The sequence below is a fragment of the Pongo pygmaeus genome, chromosome 7, assembly GCF_028885625.2.
Source record: "Pongo pygmaeus isolate AG05252 chromosome 7, NHGRI_mPonPyg2-v2.0_pri, whole genome shotgun sequence".
NCBI classification, from domain to species: domain Eukaryota; kingdom Metazoa; phylum Chordata; class Mammalia; order Primates; family Hominidae; genus Pongo; species Pongo pygmaeus.
The window spans coordinates 85,835,853-85,854,946 of NC_072380.2; the positions used below are offsets into that span (position 1 = coordinate 85,835,853).

Here is a 19,094-nt window from a genome sequence, read left to right on the forward strand (position 1 = left end):
CACCACACTGCAGAGGGGAATGGACTATCTTTTCAATAAATGGTGCTGGATTAAATAAATGTCCATATATTTTTAAATGAAGAAAAATATTGAACTCTACCTCACATCATACATTAAACTCAATTCCTGACAGATTGTAGATTGTAAAGATCTAATAATACTGCTTCTAAAACTAATATGAGGTTATCTTCATAAACTTGTAAGAGACACAGGTGTATTAAACGGCACACCAAAAAAGCGCTAACTATAAAGGAAAAGACTAATAAATTAGCTTCCATTAAACAAGAATTTTGTTTTTGTTTTGTTTTTTTTTTTTTTTTTTTTTGAGACGGAGTCTCGCTCTGTCACCCAGGTTAGAATGCAGTGGTGCGCGACCTCAGCTCACTGCAACCTCCGCCTCCCAGGTTCAAGCGATTCTCCTGCTTCAGCCTCCTGAGTAGCTGGGATTACAGGTGCACACCATCACCCCCGGCTAATTTTTGTATTTTTAGTAAAGTTGGGGTTTCACCATGTTGGCCAGGCTGGTCTCAAACTCCTGACCTCAAGTGATCCACCCACCTTGGCCTCCCAAAGTGCTGGGATTACAGGTGTGAGCTACCGTACCTGGTCTCATTGAAAAGAATTTCTATTCACCAAAATGTACCCTTAGGAGTATAGAAAGATATTTGCAATATACCTGTCTGATAAATTGTATGAATCCAGAATATGTAAGAACCCTGTAAGCCAATAAAAAGTAGAAAAAATTTTAAAACAGACAATGCAGATTTTTAAGTGGGAAAAACATTCCAACCAGCACTTTACAACAGAGGCTAGCCTAATGCCAACAGACATATGGAAAGATGCTCACCTGCATTTGTTATTATTAGAGAAATGCAAATTAAAAACACAATGAATTACTATTATACCTCTCAGCATAATAGCTAAAATTTTGAAAGCTGGAGATATCAAATGTTGATGAGCATGTGGACAGCTCTCATACTGCTGGTGGGAAGGTAAACTGACATTCTCTGACATTATGTATTAATACCAAATACATTCATTACTATGACCCAACAGTTCCAATCCTAGATATATTCCCAAGAGAAATGTATGCATATAAGAATACTGTTCACAGCAGTATTATTTCTAATAGCTCAAAACTGGAAACAATTCAAATACGTATAATAGTACAATTAATAATATGTAAATTAGGGTATACTTATGCAATAGAATACTACATAGCATTGAAATACTACACCATTAAATGCAACATAGATGACTCTCACACACAATATTGAGAAAAATGAGCTATCACAAGAGTCTACTGTCTGATTCCAACAAGAAGGCACAACTAATCTGGGAGAAATCAGAATATTGGTTTCCTTTAGAGTTGTTTAACCAACTGAAGTGGGCGTGAGGGAAGCTTCCACAGCACTAGTAAAACGTGGTAAAGTGTTCATAGCATAAAAATTCATCAAGCTCTATAATTGTAATGTGCCCTTGTCTGTATATAATATTAGACTTTATTTTAAAAGTTTACACCAAATAATCGATTCATTCTCTCAGCTCACTACAACACTCAACCATGGAAATTCTTATCTCCACTGGGGCCTTTCACTCTCCTGTTTCCTTCCTCTGACTCTTGCTGGTTTACTTCCTGCTATAATCCTCTAAATATGGACTTGACCCAGAGCTCAGCATACAATTAACTGCTCTTGCTTTACATTATATGCCTTAGACAGCTTGTTCTGTTCCATTCCAAATGCCACTCTCAACACTCCTGCAGAGCAGGAGGCACACAGTACTCAATGCACGTAGAGCCTCTTTCTTTCTTCACCCATAAACTATGGCAATGGTTTTTTAGTGTCTCCCACCTTCCCATGTCAAACTGAGCTTCCTAAAATACTCCTTTAACTGCATCATGCACTGCTCATGAATATTAATTCCTCCCAGCTACATATAAAACTTAATGTCATAAAGCTGGCATTCAAGTCATCCCAATTCACTCACTAACTACATCTCCGGTCTTACCTCCTACTAGTCATTTACCTGCTCTAATTAAAAACCATCTATAAAATTTTTTTTTACCAAATCCATTGTCCAGATTCCTACTTCAAAGCTTTTCCTCATAGTATTCCCTCTGGCTAAAATATTCTTTCCTCTCATCTATAACTGCCTACTTTTCGGTCAAGGCCTGTGTCTTACTTCAACTACTTCAGTCCATGTTTATCATTACCTGTAATCCTGATGGCTGTTATTGTCTACTTGGCACTTAATCTTTACCATCAAGTTATGTGTTCATACATAAGACTGTAAGACCCTCACTGAAAGGGACAACGTTTTATATCTCTTAGATATGTAAAAAGCAAGTGTTAAATATATCATGGTGGTGGTATGCTACTAATGATCAACCAGTATTCTGAAGAGGCTTTTAAAAATTAAAGAAATAGACAATCTTTTAGGAACTTCAAAATGAAGAGAATAAGTTTTTTTTCTATTGTAGTAATGCTTTGGCTTATTTAAGCTTAATAAATACTGCAATCAGTTGAACACAAGCAGAGACTTGTAATCAGAAAGCCATGGATTCTGCAGAGTAGTCCTTGAAAAAGCAGAGTATGTCAACCTAGCACAGACCACATGAGAATGAAACAAGTGTCTACGTGATTTGATTATGAATATAAGCAAGTAGAGAATGATTAAATAGATTTTAGAGTTATTGTTGACAGGCACAAAATCTTTTTTTTAACCTCCATAACAAAAATACCTAAGGTGAAATTAATATTGACTAGAAGGTAACCACTTGAATTAATCAGTTAACAAATGAATAAGTAAATGGATATATGGCTGGTACTAAAGTTATAGGAATTCCATTAACCTAATGTTATCAATTAACACACTATGTCCAAAATACAGGTTTGCCTTTCCCAATAGATAACGGGACATACAGATTCACTGAGGTCACCTGGAGAAAATGGTGGATATCAGGCAGGACTAACTTGCAGCTCCCACTCATGGGGACAAAACAGCATGTGGAGACTCACAATGTAAACTCTGCTCCAAGAACCCCCACAAGAACATACCAGGAAAACTGAAAGAATTCACAGACCCTTTGAAAGAAGCAGCTTGCCGCTGCAAACTCCATGAGACAGCCAAAACACTGTGAGTGCCCAAAGTGTGAGAGGGGGAAAGTCTGCCTCCAAACACACATCCTCACTGGGGAACCTGAAAATCCAGATCACAGAAGAATTTAACCTTACCTAGGGCTGAAACAAATTTAGAGAGCTGAGCGAAATATAAAAGTAGAAGAAGCAGGCCAGGAATGGTGGGTCATGCCTGTAATCCCAACACTTTGGGAAGCCAAGGTGAGTGGATCGCTTGAGACCAGGAGTTTGAGACAAGCCTGGCCAATATGGTGAAACCCTGTCTCTACTAAAAATACAAAAAAAAAAAAAAATCAGCTGGGCATGGTGGTGCACACCTGTAATCCCAGCTACTTGGGAGGCTGAGGCAGGAGAATCGCTTGAGCCCGGGAGGCAGAGGCTGCAGTAAGCCAAGATCAACACCACTGCACTCTAACCTGGGCGACAGACTGAGACTCCACCTAAAAAAAAAAAAAAAAAAACTAGAAGCAGCAGTGATAAGAGACCCCTGTAGACACTCCCAGTCCCTAGGGAAGCCATTTTTTTTTTTTTACTTTTATCTCACAGGGGTCCTTGGGGAGGGCAGTCAGTGGAACTGGGGAAGTACCACAGTGAGAAAGACTTCTAGCTGAATGCTGTAATAATTTTGACCAAATGCAAATTTTCCTGGGCAGAATCTGGGCAGGGGGTGGGGGAGGAGGCGGGAATAGGGGGCCGGCGGGAATAAGGGGCCAACGGAAAGTACAGATATGAGAACAGAAGCCACAGCACGCAGGGAGGCGCAAGGCCTGAAAGCCCTGCTTGCTTTCTTAGCAGGAAGGCTTGTAGCCTAGGGCAAATGCTTTTTCTGCAGACACTCCCCAATACCAGCTTGGAGTCCAGTAGCTCCACTGGGTAGCTAGACCCAGAAGAAAAATAACCATCGCTGCAGTTCAGCTCTCAGGAAGCCCCATTCATAGGGGAAAGGGGAGAGAACCACATGGGATCACCCCGTGGGATAAAAGAATCTGAACAGCAGATTCAAGATCATGCCTCTGACACAGTATATCCAAATGAGAAGGAACCAGAAAAACTATTCTGGTAATATGACAAAACAAGGTTCTGTAAAATCCTCAAAAGCTCACACTAGTTCACCAGCGATGGATCCAAACCAAGAAGAAACATCTGAATTACCAGAAAAAGAATTCAGTAGGTCGGTTATTAAGCAGCTCAAGGAGGCACTAGAGAAAGGTGAAAGGCAACTTAAAGAAATTTTTTAAATAATATAAGACATGGATGAAAAAATTTCCAGAGAAATAGAATCAAAAATAAAAAAGAGTCACAACTTCAGAAAATGAAACACACACTTAGAGGCATGCAAAACAGACTGCAAAGTTTCAACAATAGAATCAAACAAGCAGAAGAAAGAACTTCAGAGCTCAAAGACAAGCCCTAATCAAATTAACCCAATCTGACACAGACAAAGGAAAAAGAATTTTAAAAAATGAACAAAGCCTCCAAGAAGTTTGGGATTATGTTAAACGACCAAACCTAAGAATAATTGGTGTTCCTGAGGAAGGAGAAAAATCTAAAAGTTTGGAAAACTTATTTGAGGGAATAATCAAGGAAAACTTCCCTGGCCTTGCTGGAGATCTAGACATCCAAATACAAGAAGGTCAAGGAACACCCGGGGAATTCATCGCAAAAAGATCATCACCTAGGCACACAGTCAATCAGGTTATCTAAAGTCAAGTCAAAGGAAATAATCTTAAGATCTGTGAGGCAAAAGCACCAGGTAACCTATAAAAAAAAACCTATCCGATAAATAGCAGATTTCTCAGCATAAAATCTACAAGCCAGATGGAACTGAGGTCCTATCTATAGCCTCCTTAAATAAAATAATTATCAGTCAAGAATTTTATGTCCAGTGAAACTAAGCTTCATTAATGAAGGAAAGATAAAGTCTTTTTCAGGCAAACAAATGCTGAGAGAATTTGCCACTATCAAGTCAGCACTAAAGAAGTGATAAAATGAATTATTAAATCTTGAAACAAAGCCTCAGAATACACCAAAACAGAACCTCCTTAAAGCATAAATCTCACAGGGCCTATAACACAATAACACAATGAGAAAAAACAAACAGACAAAAGGTATTGGGGCAACAACTAGCACAATGGATAGAATAGTACCTCACATCTTAATACTAATGTTGAATGTAAATGGCATAAATACTCCACTTAAAAGACACAGAATGGCAGAATGGATAAGAATTCACCAACCAAGTATCTGCTTTTTTCAAGGGACTCACCTAACACATAAGGACTCACATAAACTGAAGGTAAAAGGGTAGAAAGAGATATTTCATGCAAACAGACACCAAAAGCCAGCATGAGTAGCTATTCTTACATCAGATAAAACAGACTTTAAAGCAACAACAGTTAAAAACGACAAAGAGGGACATTACATAATGATAAAAGGACTAGTCCAACAGGAAAATATCACAATCCTAAATATAAATGCACCTAACACTGGAGCTCCCAATTTATAAAACAATTACTACTAGACCTTAATAAATGAGACAGAGGGCAAAATAATAATAATGAGGGACTTCAATACTCCACTGACAGCACTAAACAGGTCGTTAAGACAGAAAGGCAACAAAGAAACAATGGACTTAAACTATACCCTACAACAAATGGATTTAACAGATATATACAGAACATTCTACCCAACAACTGCAAAATGCACATTCTATTCATCAACACATGGAACATATTCCAAGACAGACCACATAAGCCACAAAACAAGTCACACTATATTTAAGAAAATCAAAATTATATCAAGTACTCTCTCAGAACACAGTGGCATAAAATTGGACATCAACTGCAAAAGGAACACTCAAAAAGCATGCAAATACATGGAAATTAAATAACCTGCTCCTGAATGATTGTTGGGTCAACAATGAAATCAAAATGGAAATTTAAGAATTTGAACTGAATGATAATAGTGACACAACTTATCAAAACCTCTGGAATACAGAAAAAGCGGTGCTAAGAGCAAAGTTTACAGCACTGAATGCCTGCATGAAAAAGTCTGAAAGAGCACAAATAAGACAATCTAAGGTCACACCTCAAGAACTAGAGAAACAAGAACAAACCAAACCCAGCAGAAGAAAAGAAATAACAAAGATGAGAGCAGAACTAAATGAAATTGAAACAAAAGAAATACAAAAGATAAAACAAAAAGTTGGTTCTTTGAAAAAATAAACAAAATTGATAGAACATTAGCAAGATTAACTAAAAAAAGAAGACAGAAGATCCAAATAAGCTCAATTAGAAACAAACAGAAGATATAACAACTGATACCACAGAAATACAAAATATCATTCGAGGCTACTATGAACACCTTTACACACACAAACTAGAAAACCTAGAGGAGCTGGATAAATTCCTGGAAATATACAACCCTTCTAAGTTAAACCAGGAAGAAACAGAAACTCTGAACTGACCACAGTAAGACTGAAATGGTAATTTTAAAACTGACAACAACAATAAAAAAAGCCCAGGACCAGACGGATTCACAGCTGAATTCTAACAGACTTAAAAAGAACTGGTATTAATCCTATTGGCACTATTCCAAAAGACAGAGAAAGAGGGAATCCTCCCTAAATCATTCAATGAAGCCATTATCACCCAAATACCAAAAACAGGGAAGGACATAACAAAAAAAAGAAAGCCACAGATCAATATCCCTGATGAACATAGATACAAAAATTCCTCAACAAAATATAAGCTAACTGAATCCAACAGCATATCAAAAAGGTAATTCACCATGAACAAGTAGGTTCCATACCAGGGATGCAGGGACAGTTTAACATCCACAAGTCAATAAATGTGATACACCACATAAACAGAATTAAAAACAAAAATCACATGATATCTCAACAAAGAAAAAGCATTTTACAAAATCCAGCATCCCTATATGATTAAAACTCTCAGCAAAATCGGCATAGAAGGGACATACCTTAAGGTAACAAAAGCGTCTATAACAAACCCATAGCCAACATTATACTGAACAGGGAACAAGTTGAAAGCATTCCCCCTGAGAACTGGAACAAGACAAAGATGCCCACTTTCACCATTTCTATTCAACACAGTACTGGAAGTCCCAGCTGGAGCAATCGACAAGAGAAAGAAATAAAGGGCATCCAAATCGATAAAGAGGAAGTCAAACTGTTGCTGTTCACTGATGATATGATCGTATACCTAGAAAACCCTAAAGACTCATCCAAAAAGCTCCTAGATCTGATTAATGAATTCAGTAAAGTTTCAAGATACAAAATAAACGTACACAAGTCAGTAGCTCTGCTATACACCAACAGTGACCAAGCTGAGAATCAAATCAAGAACTCAAACCCTTTCACAATAGCTGCAAAAAAATGAAATACTTAGGAATGTACCTAATGAAGAAGGTGGAAAGAACTCTACGACAAAAACTACAAAACACTGCTGAAAGAAATCATAGAGGATACAAATGGAAGCACATCCCAAACTCTTGGATGGGTAGAATCAATATTGTGGAAATACCATACTGCCAAAAGCAATCTACAAATTCTATGCAATTCGTATCAAAATACTATCATCATTTTTCACACAACTAGAAAAAACAATGCTAAAATTCATATGGAACCAAAAAAGAGCCCACATAACCAAAGCAAGACTAAGCATAACGAGCAAATCTGGAGGCATCACATTACCTGACTTCATACTATATTATAAGGCTATAGTCTCCAAAACAGCACGATACTGCTATAAAAATAGGCACATAGACCAACGGCACAGAATAGAGAACCCAGAAATAAAGCCCAATACTTAGAGCAAACTGATTTTCATCACAGCAAACAAAAAATATAAAGTGGGGAAAGGACATCCTATTCAACAAATGGTGCTGGGATAATTGGCAAGTCACATGGAGAAGAATGAAACTGGATCCTCATCTCTCACTTGATACAAAAATTAACTCAAGATGGATCAAAGACTTAAATCAAGACCTGAAACCATAAAAATTCTAGAAGATAACACTGGAAAAACTCTTCTAGACATTGGCTTAGGCAAAGGCTTCATGACCAAGAATCCAAAAGCAAATGCAACAAAAACAAAGATAAACGGATGGGACTTAATTAAACTAAAAAGCTTCTGCACAGTAAAATAAATAATCAGCAGAGTAAACATACAACCCATAGAGTAGGAGAAAATCTTCACAAACTATGTATCTGACAAAGGACTAATATCCAGAATCTATAAGGAACTCAAATCAGCAACAAAAAAATAATGCCATCAAAAAGTCAGCTAAGGACATGAATAGATAATTCTCAAAAGAAAACATACAAATGGCCAACAAACATGAAAAAATGTTCAACATCATGAATTATCAGGGAAATGCAAATCAAAACCACAATGCAATATCAACTGATATGGTTTGGCTGTGTCCCCACCCAAATCTCATCTTGAATTGTAATCCCATTAATCTCCATGTGTCAAGGGAGAGACAAGGTGGAGGTAATTTGAATCCTGGGGGCAGTTTCACCCTTGCTGTTCCCATGATAGTGACTGAGTTCTCACGAGATCTGATCGTTTTGTAAGTGTTTGGCAAGTTCCTCCTTCAGTCTTTTTCTCTCTTGCCACCTTATGAAGAAGATGCCTGCTTCCCCTTCACCTTTAACCATGACTGTAAGTTTCCTGAGGCCTCCCCAGCCATATAGAACTGTGAGTCAATTAAACTTCCTCCTTTCCTTCATAAATTACCCAGAATCAGGAAGTTCTTTACAGAAGTGTGAGAACAGACTAACACACCACCTTACTCCTGCAAGAATGGCCATAATTTAAAAATAAAAAAAAAAGGATGTTGGCATGGATGTGGTGAAAAGAAACACTTTCTTTTTTCTTTTTTTTTTTGAGACGGAGCCTCGCTCTGTCACCAGGCTGGAGTGCAGTGGTGCGATCTCAGCTCACTGCAACCTCCACCTCCAGGGTTCACACCATTCTCCTGCCTCAGCCTCCCAAGTAGCTGGGACTACAGGGGCCCGCCACCGCCCGGCTAATTATTTTTGTGTTTTTAGTAGAGACGGGGTTTCACCGTGTTAGCCAGGATGGTCTCGATCTCCTAACCTCATGATCTGCCCGCCTCAGTCTCCCAAAGTGCTGGGATTACAGGCGTGAGCCACAGCGCCCAGCCGAAAAGAAACACTTTTACACCGCTGGTGGGAATGTCAACTAGTAAAACCACTACGAAAAACAGTATGGAGATTCCTTAAAGAACTAAAAGTAGAACTACCATTTGATCCAGCAATCCCACTACTGGATATCTACCCAGAGGAAAATAAGTCATTATATGAAAAAGACACTTGTATACACATGTTTATAGCAGCACAATTCACAATTGCGAAAACACAAAACTAGCCCAAATGCCCACCAATCAACGAACAGATAAAGAAAATGTGGTGTACATATATACCATAGAATACTACTCAGCCATAAAAAGGAAGGAAATAATGGCATTTACAGCAACCTGGATGGAGCTGGAGACCATTATTCTAAGTAAAGTAACACAGGAATGGAAAACCAAATGTAGTATGTTCTCATAAATGGGAGGTAAGCTATAAGGACACAAAGGCATTGAGAATGACACAATGGGCCGGGTGCGGTGGCTCACGCCTGTAATCCCAACACTTTGGGAGGCCGAAGCGGGTGGATCACGAGGTCAGGAGATGGAGACCATCCTGGCTAACATGGCGAAACCGTCTCTACTAAAAATACAAAAAAATTAGGCTGGGCACAGTGGCTCACGCCTGTAATCCCAGCACTTTGGGAGGCCGGGGTGGGCGGATCATGAGGTCAGGAGATCGAGACCATCCTGGCTAACACGGTGAAACCCCATCTCTACTAAAAATACAAAAAATTAGTCAGGCGTGGTGGCACATGCCTGTAGTCCCAGCTACTTGGGAGGCTGAGGGAGAAGAACCGCTTGAACCTGGGAGGCAGAGGTCACAGTGAGCCGAGATTGCACCACTGCACTCCAGCCTGGTGACAGAGGGAGACTCCATCTCAAAAAAAAGAAAAAAAAAAAAATACAGTGGACTTTGGGGACTCTGGGGGAAGGTTGGAGGGGGGGCGATGAGGGGTAAAGACTACACACTGGGTACAGCATACACTGCATGGGTGATGGGTGCAACAAAACCTCAGAAATCATCACTGAAGAATTTATCAATGTAACCGTATTATCACCTGTTCCCCAAAAACTATTGAAATAAAAAAAAAGATAACGACATATAATGTTGTTGGTATTATATGCAATTAGAACAACACTTTAAAATTATTCTTTGGAGCTTAAAATTAGAACAGTAATGTACTTAGCAGTATTTTACATGCAGGTGGTTTGGGGAATTTGTGATGGGATTTCTTTCTTTTTTTTTTTCTTTTGAGACACAGTCTTGCTCTGTCGCCCAGGCTGGAGTGTAGTGGCGTGATCTCGGCTTACTGCAACCTCCGCCTGCCAGGTTCAAGCAATTCTCCTGCCTCAACCTCCTGAGTAGCGGGGACTACAGGCGCGTGCCACCGTGCCCAGCCAATTTTTGTATTTTTAGTAGAGACAGGGTTTCACCATGCTGGCCAGACTATATATAAATATATAGTTTTATATATTATATAAATATATAAAACTATATAGTTTATATATTATATAAATATATAAACTATATAGTTTTATATATTTATATAATTATATAAACTATATAGTTTATATATTAATATAATATATAAACTATAGTTTTATATATTATATAATATATAAACTATATAGTTATATATTTTATATAACTAATATATATTATATAAATATATAAACTATATATTTTATATATTATATAAATATATAAAATATATGTTTTATATATTATATAAATAATAAAATATATAGTTTATATATTATATAAATATATAAAATATATGTTTTATATATTATATAATATATAAAATATATAGTTTTATATATTATATAAATATATAAAATATATGTTTTATATTTATATAATATATAAAATATATAGTTTTATATATTATATAAATATACAAAATATATAGTTTATATATTATATAAATATATAAAATATGTTTTATATATTATATAAATATATAAAATATATAGTTTTATACATAAATATATAAAATATATAGTTTTTTATATATATATAAAACTATATATTTAAACTATATATTTAAAAAGAGAAATTAATCATTTTTTTTTTGCAGGGGTAGAAACAAGGTCTTGCTATATTGCCCAGGCTGCTCTCAAATTCTTGGGTTCAAGCAATCCTTTTACCCGGGCCTCCCAAAGTGCTAGGATTACAGGTGGGAGCCACTGCACCAGGCCACTATCATTTTTGTTTGTTTGTTTGTTTTTTTGAGATGGAGTCTTGCTCTGTCACCCAGGCTGGAGTGCAGTGGCACAATCTTGGCTCACTGCAACCTCCGCCTCCCGGGTTCACGCCATTCTCCTGCCTCAGCCTCCTGAGTAGCTGGGACTACAGGCACCCGCCAGCATGTCCAGCTAATTTTTTTGTATTTTTTTAGTAGAGACAGGGTTTCACTGTGTTAGCCAGGATGGTCTCAATCTCCTGACCTCGTGATCCACCTGCCTCAGCCTCCCAAAGTGCTGTGATGACAGGCGTGAGCCACCGTGCCCGGCCTACTATCTTTACTTTAAAAAAAAAAAAAAAAAAACTCAGTCAAATTTTCTGTGCTTTGTATTCAGATATGTTTTTGCCAACATTAAAAAAGTAAACAATGCACTTTTATAGTATCCACTATAGCAAATTTTAAAAACAATTACAATTACTTTCTTCATACTCTCACCTTCTTTTTTTTTTTTTTTTTTTTTTTGAGATGGAGTTTTGCTCTTGTTGCCCAGGCTGGAGTGCAATGGCGCGATCTTGGCTCACTGCAACCTCCGTCTCCCAGATTCAAGCGATTCTCCTGCCTCAGCCTCCTGAGTAGCTGGGACTATAGGCACCCAGCTAATTTTTTATATTTTTAGTAGAGACAGGGTTTCACCATGTTGGCCAGGATGGTCTCGAACTCATTACCTAACGTGATCCACCCGCCTCGGCCTCCCAAAGTGCTGGGATTACAGGCGTGAGCCAACGCACCAAGCCTCCTTCAGTTATTTTTATGCTGCTGTGTGTGTGTGTGTGTGTGTGTGTGTGTGTGTGTGTGTGTGTGTGTGTGTGTGTGTGTGTGTGTAGGTATGGGCATATGTATACTATTAATACTTGCTCACTCTGTTACTAGCCTACTATAAATGAAACATACAACAAGCAGAACACACATAGCAGACAACGTAACAGAAGGAGTCACTGCCGTACCTGGGTTATTGTTAACATTACTTTTGGGTGGCTTCTGAACTGGTTTGGGAAGTGTAGATTCAGTCAAAGCTTTATTGGCAACAGCCTGTTGAGCCTTCTTTATACTGCTGCCTTCGGATTCCCATGTCTGCTCACCAAGACTCAGCTGCACTGAGAACATCTTAGAAAAACATAAATAGACAAAGAAAACATTAAGACTTTTCCAAGAAATAAAATGGGCTGTCTGAGAGAAAAATAAACATCATAGAATCAGAATTTTAGAGCTAGAGGTGACCTTACCTACAGATCATTTGCAACAAAATCTTACTCTACCTAGTGAAGAAATTTTAAGAGAGTACCAAATTCTGTTCTATCCTATCCAAAAGCTTAGTAGCAGATCTAGGTGTACATTTTGGGTAGAATAAATCAAGAAGCAATCTTTCCTCTAAATGAAATCACAATGTTAATGTCATTCAAATGGTCCTCAGAAAAGTAGAATAAGTAGAAATAATGAGAAACTGTAAGAGAAGCCAAAAGACCATGTGTCTATAATACTTTCATAAAATCTAATTCCTTGAATGTTACATTTAGCACAATCTAGGCAATGAGTCAGGCAATTCTATTAAATATTATACTACCAAAAAACTCTAAATCTCCACAACAAACATTGAGCCAATCACTAAATTCTGTCCATTTTAACATCATAAATATTTCTCAAATCTTCTTCCTCTCTCTGCCAACTGGATCCAGCCTTTCATCATTTTGGCTTGGACATAATATTCTTCCAGCTGATCACTGCTAAAACTATCTTTCTAAAACACAAATCCAATTTCATCACCCCAATCAACACCAGGTTAAACCCCTTCAACTGTTCCTGTTTTAGCATGGCACAAAGGCTCTACCTGTGCATCCTCATCTCACACACATCCTTCCACTAACACGTCCTACATTCCATTCGCACTGCATTTCCACACGAGCCCCCAAACCTATTCTTCACCTTTAAAATTCAGAACCAAGTTACATGATATGCGCATAATTGGTTTCACTCCAGACTGCTTATTACTTTCTAGGAATACTAAGTATTAACTTAAAATTACTTATTACAAAAAATATATATTATTGCAGAAAGGAGATCAGATCGAAAATACCGTCACTAAGTTAGCATCACCAATAATCATACAAATTGACGTCATGCGCCCCCGATACAATCCAATGAAAAGTACACATCAACAACCATGTACTATTCTTGGCCAGAAATGTTTAATCTGAATCTAATCATAGGGAAACAATCAGAGAGATCTAGATTACGGGACATTCTATAAAACAAATGGCCTAGGCTCCAAAAATGTCAATGTCATAAAAGGAAAAAAAAAAAAAAAAAAAGAATGCAGGGAGGACACTAAAGAGACATGAAGGCCGCGCACAGTGGCTCACGCCTGTAACCCCAGCACTTTGGGAGGCTGAGACGGGCGGATCACAAGGTCAGGAGATCGAGACCATCCTGGCTAACACGGTGAAACCCCGTCCCTACTAAAAATGCAAAAAAATTAGGCAGGCATGGTGGTGGGTGCCTGTAGTCCCAGCTACTCAGGAGGCTGAGGCAGGAGAATGGCGTGAACCTGGGAGGCAGAGCTTGCAGTGAGCCGAGATTGCGCCACTGCACTCCAGCCTGGGCGACAGAGCGAGGCTCTGTCTCAAAAAAAAAAAAAAAAGAAAAGAGACATGAAAAGACATGATAAATACCACGCATGATCCTTGATTATATCTAAAATGGGAAGGGGAAAAAAAGCTATAAAGGATATTCAGAGGACAACTGGGGAAATGTGACTATGAACTATACATTAAGTAATAGGTTTAGCCAGGATTAAATTTCTTGTGTGATTAACAGTATTGTGGTTATGAAGAAGAACGTCTTTAGTCTTACAAGATAGATATGTAAGTATTAAAGAGTGAAGTGTCATGGTAGCTGAAATTTACTTTCAAATTGTTCAAGGAAAAAGTATATGTCAATATAGAGGGAGCAAGAAATAAAGTAATGTGGCAAATAAATTAACGATCGGTGAATTTAAAACATACATGAATGTCTATTACACCATTCTTTCCATTTTTTTGTAGATTTTTAATTAATCAAAATAGAGAATTGGGATTTGTCATTTGAAATTCACAACGTAAACATACCTGTTTAAAGTGATTAATTTTTCTTTTATTCTAATTCAGTTTAAAATATATACCTAAAATGTATCTTTAATACTCTCTCTGGTTTCAAAATGATTTTTCAATGACTAGCTCTTTGTTTTTCTTCAAATTTTGGTATTTAACAAAGAACTCTGCCACAAAATAAGAAAGTTTAAAGGTTTCACATGATATATATAATATACATAATCTTGCATATAGCTCATACGCTTGAAAACAGAAATACCCACATAAATGACCTTGAGATTCCTGATTGCATCAGGAAAGCATATTAAGTTTACTCTGCATGTCTCCAGACCTGACCTCTCCTAAACAACAATCACATAAATCTAACTGTCTACTTGGTATTTCCACAAACTCAAGAGATAAAAGGTCAAACAAAACATTACCTCCTCCACTCTACCCCCTCCAAATCAGTTCATACCCCAAAATGTTTCATCCATTATCTCCCAACAGTTCAGGTTCAAACCTCATTAGTTTCGTTTATCCTTGCCTTCCTAAGGCTTATTTAACATCTCATAACTCTTCCTTGTAACTTATATTGTCACCTCCTTAGTCTAAGGCTCCTATAAACTCAGACTCAGTATACTTCATTTAGCTCCTATCTCTAATCTTTCCTGCCTCCTAATCATCCAGATGTCACCATTTTCCCAATCTCATGAGCCAGACACCTTTGAGAGGTCTTCCCTTCTCTCCTGCTTAATTAACTACTACTGATTCAACTTAAATGTTTTTCAGACCTGGCCTCCTCTCTTTATACTAAGATACATACATGCACCAATGTCTTAGTGGAGAATATCAGTATCTCTCCCCTAAACTACCGTTAACACCATCTGTGGTATACAAGAAATATGTATTTGGTCTCTGGCCCTGGTTCCTAACACAGAGCTCCCAAAACCTTGTAATTTCCAGAGGGACAGGAGAGCTAGGAGCATTTTTGTTCTAATACTTGGTCTTTCATCCCAATTTCTAACACAGAGCTCTTAAATTCCTTGGAATTTCCTGGGTGATAGGAAATTTTTATTCTAATGAGCCAACTCTTGGCAGGCCCCTGGATAGAGAGCTAGTCTGAGGGCCAGTCACCAGAAAAACTAAGTCATGGTTAGAAACTTCATTTTTAGCCCCATCCCATTCCTATCCACCATGGAGGAAAGAGAGGCTGGAGACTGAGTTAATAATCGATCATGCCTATGTGACGGAGCCTCCATAAATATCCCTAAAAGATAGAGTTCAAAAAGCTTGCAGGCTGGTGAACACACTGAGGTGCTGCAGGGTGGCACACCCAGACAGGGCTTGGAAGCTCCATTTCCCTTCTCACACACTTCATCCTATGTACTTCTTTTTTCCCCCCCCCCCGGAGATAGAGTCTTGCTCTGTCGCCAAGGCTGGAGTGCAGTGGCACAATCTCAGCTCACTGCAACCTCTGCCTCCCAAGTTCAAGTGATTCTCCTGCCTCAGCCCCCCAAGTAGCTGGCATCACAGGCACAAGCCACCACGCCGGGCTAATTTTTGTATTTTTAGTAGAGACGGGGTTTCACCATGTTGGCCAGGGTGGTCTCGAACTCTTGACCTCGTGATCCACCCACCTCAGCCTCCCAAAGTGCTGGGATTACAGGCATGAGGCACCACGCCGGCCCTCCTATGTACTCTTTATCTGGCTGTTCACCTATATACTTTAGAATATCCTTTATAATAAACTAGTAAATATAACTGTATTCCCCTGAGTCTTGTGAGCTGTTTGTTCCATAACAAATTATGGAACCTGAGAAGAGGGTGCTGGGAACCCCCAGTTTACTGCCAGTTGGTCACAAGTTGAGAAGACCCAGATTTGTGACTGTCATGTGAGGTGAGAGCAGTGTTGTGGGACTGAGCTCTTAACCTGCAGGGTCTGCACTAACCGTGGGCAGTTAGTGTCAGAATTTAGTTAAATAGTAGGACATCCAGTCAGTGTATGGGGACAATTGCAGAATTTGCTGGCGTGGGGGAAAAACCCACATATTTAGTGTCAGAAATGAAGTGTTACAGCCAGGTGTGGTGGCTTACGCCTGGAATCCCAGCACTTTGGGAAGTCAAGGTGGGAGGATCACTTGAGCTCAGAAGTTCGAGACCAGCCTGGGCAACACAGGGAGACCTCAGCACGACTACAAATGTAAAAAATTACCCAGGCATGGTGGTGCGCACCTGTAGTCCCAGCTACTGAGGAGACTGAAGCAGGGGGATCCCTTGAGCCCAGGAGATCAACGCTGCAGTGAGCTATGACTGCACAACTGCACTCCAGCCTGGGCAACACAGCAAGACCCTATCTCGGAAACAAATCTTTTAATTAAAAAAAAAAAGTGTTGAAAGTATAGAAAAAAATTTCTTTTTACTATCTTAAAGCAGTTCCCTTAATATGACTTTCCCATTCAAACTACCATTCTTACCACCATCAACATGAACATTCTGTAAAACCATCAACATGAACATTCTGTAAAATATAAGTATTTCCAAGGCAATCCTATGCTTTTCTACAATCTCTCTTAAGATTCCTACTACAGTAAAAAGTGTAGTAGTTTTAAGATGGAATGCTGGAGACACACTTATGAATTTAAGCCATGGCTTGACCATTTACTATGTACAACACTAGGAAGTTAATTATTCTTTCTAACTCTCAGTTTCTTATCTCTTTAGTGAAATGAGGCTAATAAGAACACATGGTTAGTTGTGAAAATTAGAACAAAATGGTGTAAATGCCCCCATTTTAAAGTCAGAGATTGTCAAACTAGATAAAAATGCAAAATCAAACTACATGCTACCTACAAAAACTGTACTTCAAATATAAAAGCACATATAGTTTGAAAGTAATAAGACAAAAAACATATACTGACATAAATCAAGGAGAAATTCGAATGGCTATATTAATATCAGACTAAGTGGATTCCAGAGTAAAGACTATTACCAGTGGTAACAAAGGTCATTTCATATGAATAAAGAAAGCAATTAAGAAGACATTGATATCCTAAACATTTAGGTACCTAATAACACAGCTTAAATAAATGAAGCAAAAACTGACAAAACTTACATTATAAAATTGACAATTAAAGTCAGATTCAATACTCCTTACCAAAAACTGATATAACAAGCAAAAAAAATCAAGAATATAGTACAGTTGAACAACACTATCAGCCAACACAATCTGATCAACACTGTTAGAATACTCCAACTAAGAAAAGCAGAATATACACTTGTTCTCAATTGTTCACAGGACATTTACCAAGACAGACCATATTCTGGGCCATAAAATAAGTCTCAATAAATACAAAGAATTCAGACCACACACAAAGTATGTTCATTGGGTAAAGTTACAGAAGAGGGTTGAGTAAAATTATAGAGGAGGGTAGAGCAAGATGGTGGAACAGAAGCCTATACCATTCATCACCCCCAGTGGAACACCAAATGTTAACAACTATGGACACAGAAAAGCACCATTACAAGAAACAAAAATCAGGTGAACAATCACAGTGCCTGGCTTTAACTTCATATCACCAAAAGAGGCATTGAGGAGGGTAGGAGAGTCTTGAATCGCCAACATCAATCCTCTCCCACACTCCCGGCAGCAGCCATGTGGCGTGGAGAGAAAATCTGTACACTTTGAGGGAGGAGAGCACAGCTACTGGAAAACAGTACATTAAACTCAGTGCTGCCCTGTCACAGCAGACAATGAAAATGTGCTGGGCTCAGCCAGCACCTACACAGGGAGGGAGGATTTGGACCAGCACTAGCTGGGGAATTGCCCATCATAGTAGCTGGAACTTGAATTTCTTGGCAAACTTGCTACCACAGGCTGAAGTGGTCCAGGGTCCTAGATAAATTTGAAAGGCAGTCTAGGACACGAGACTGTACTTCCTAGGCAACTCCTAGTGTGAGACTGGGCTTAGAGCCAGTGAACTAGGATGGCACGCAACCTAGGGAGACACCAGCTGGAATGGCTAAGGGAGTGCTTATGCCATCCCTCCCCTAACCCCAGGAAGTGCAACTTGTAGCAACGAAAGCGTCTACTTCCTTCTGCTTAAGGAGAGGAGAATGAAGAAAAAAGAGAACTTTGTCTTGCATTTTGGATATCAGCTAAGCCACCATAGGATAAGGCACCAGGCAGAGCCGTGAGGCCCCCATTCCAGGCCCTAGCTCCAAGATAACATTTGTAGACACACCCTGGGCCAGAAAGGAACCCACTGCCTTGAAGGTAAGTACTCAATCCCAGCAGGATTCATTACCTGCTGACCAAAGAACCAATGGGTCCTGAATAATCACCACTGATACCCAGGGAGTATGCAGTGGGCCCTGAGCTCCGACATGGGCTGGCTTCAGGGGTGACCCAACACATTCCCAGCTGTGGTGGCTATTGTGAAAGACTCCTGTTTAAGAAA

General features: G+C 38.7%; 1 protein-coding gene across 27 annotated transcripts in view; it reads right to left on the reverse strand.

The window, feature by feature from the left end:
* STAU2 (staufen double-stranded RNA binding protein 2) overlaps positions 1-19,094 on the reverse strand; it is a 330,823-nt gene that overhangs the window by 259,923 nt on the left and 51,806 nt on the right. For 26 of the 27 annotated variants that reach the window (XM_054497841.2, XM_054497834.2, XM_063668903.1 and 23 more), the window contains one exon: positions 12,517-12,676. The exons of the other annotated variant lie outside the window; for it this stretch is intronic. In XM_054497841.2, coding sequence (XP_054353816.1) covers positions 12,517-12,676 — 160 coding nt within the window. The remainder of the gene's footprint in view (positions 1-12,516; positions 12,677-19,094) is intronic. 27 annotated transcript variants of the gene reach the window in all.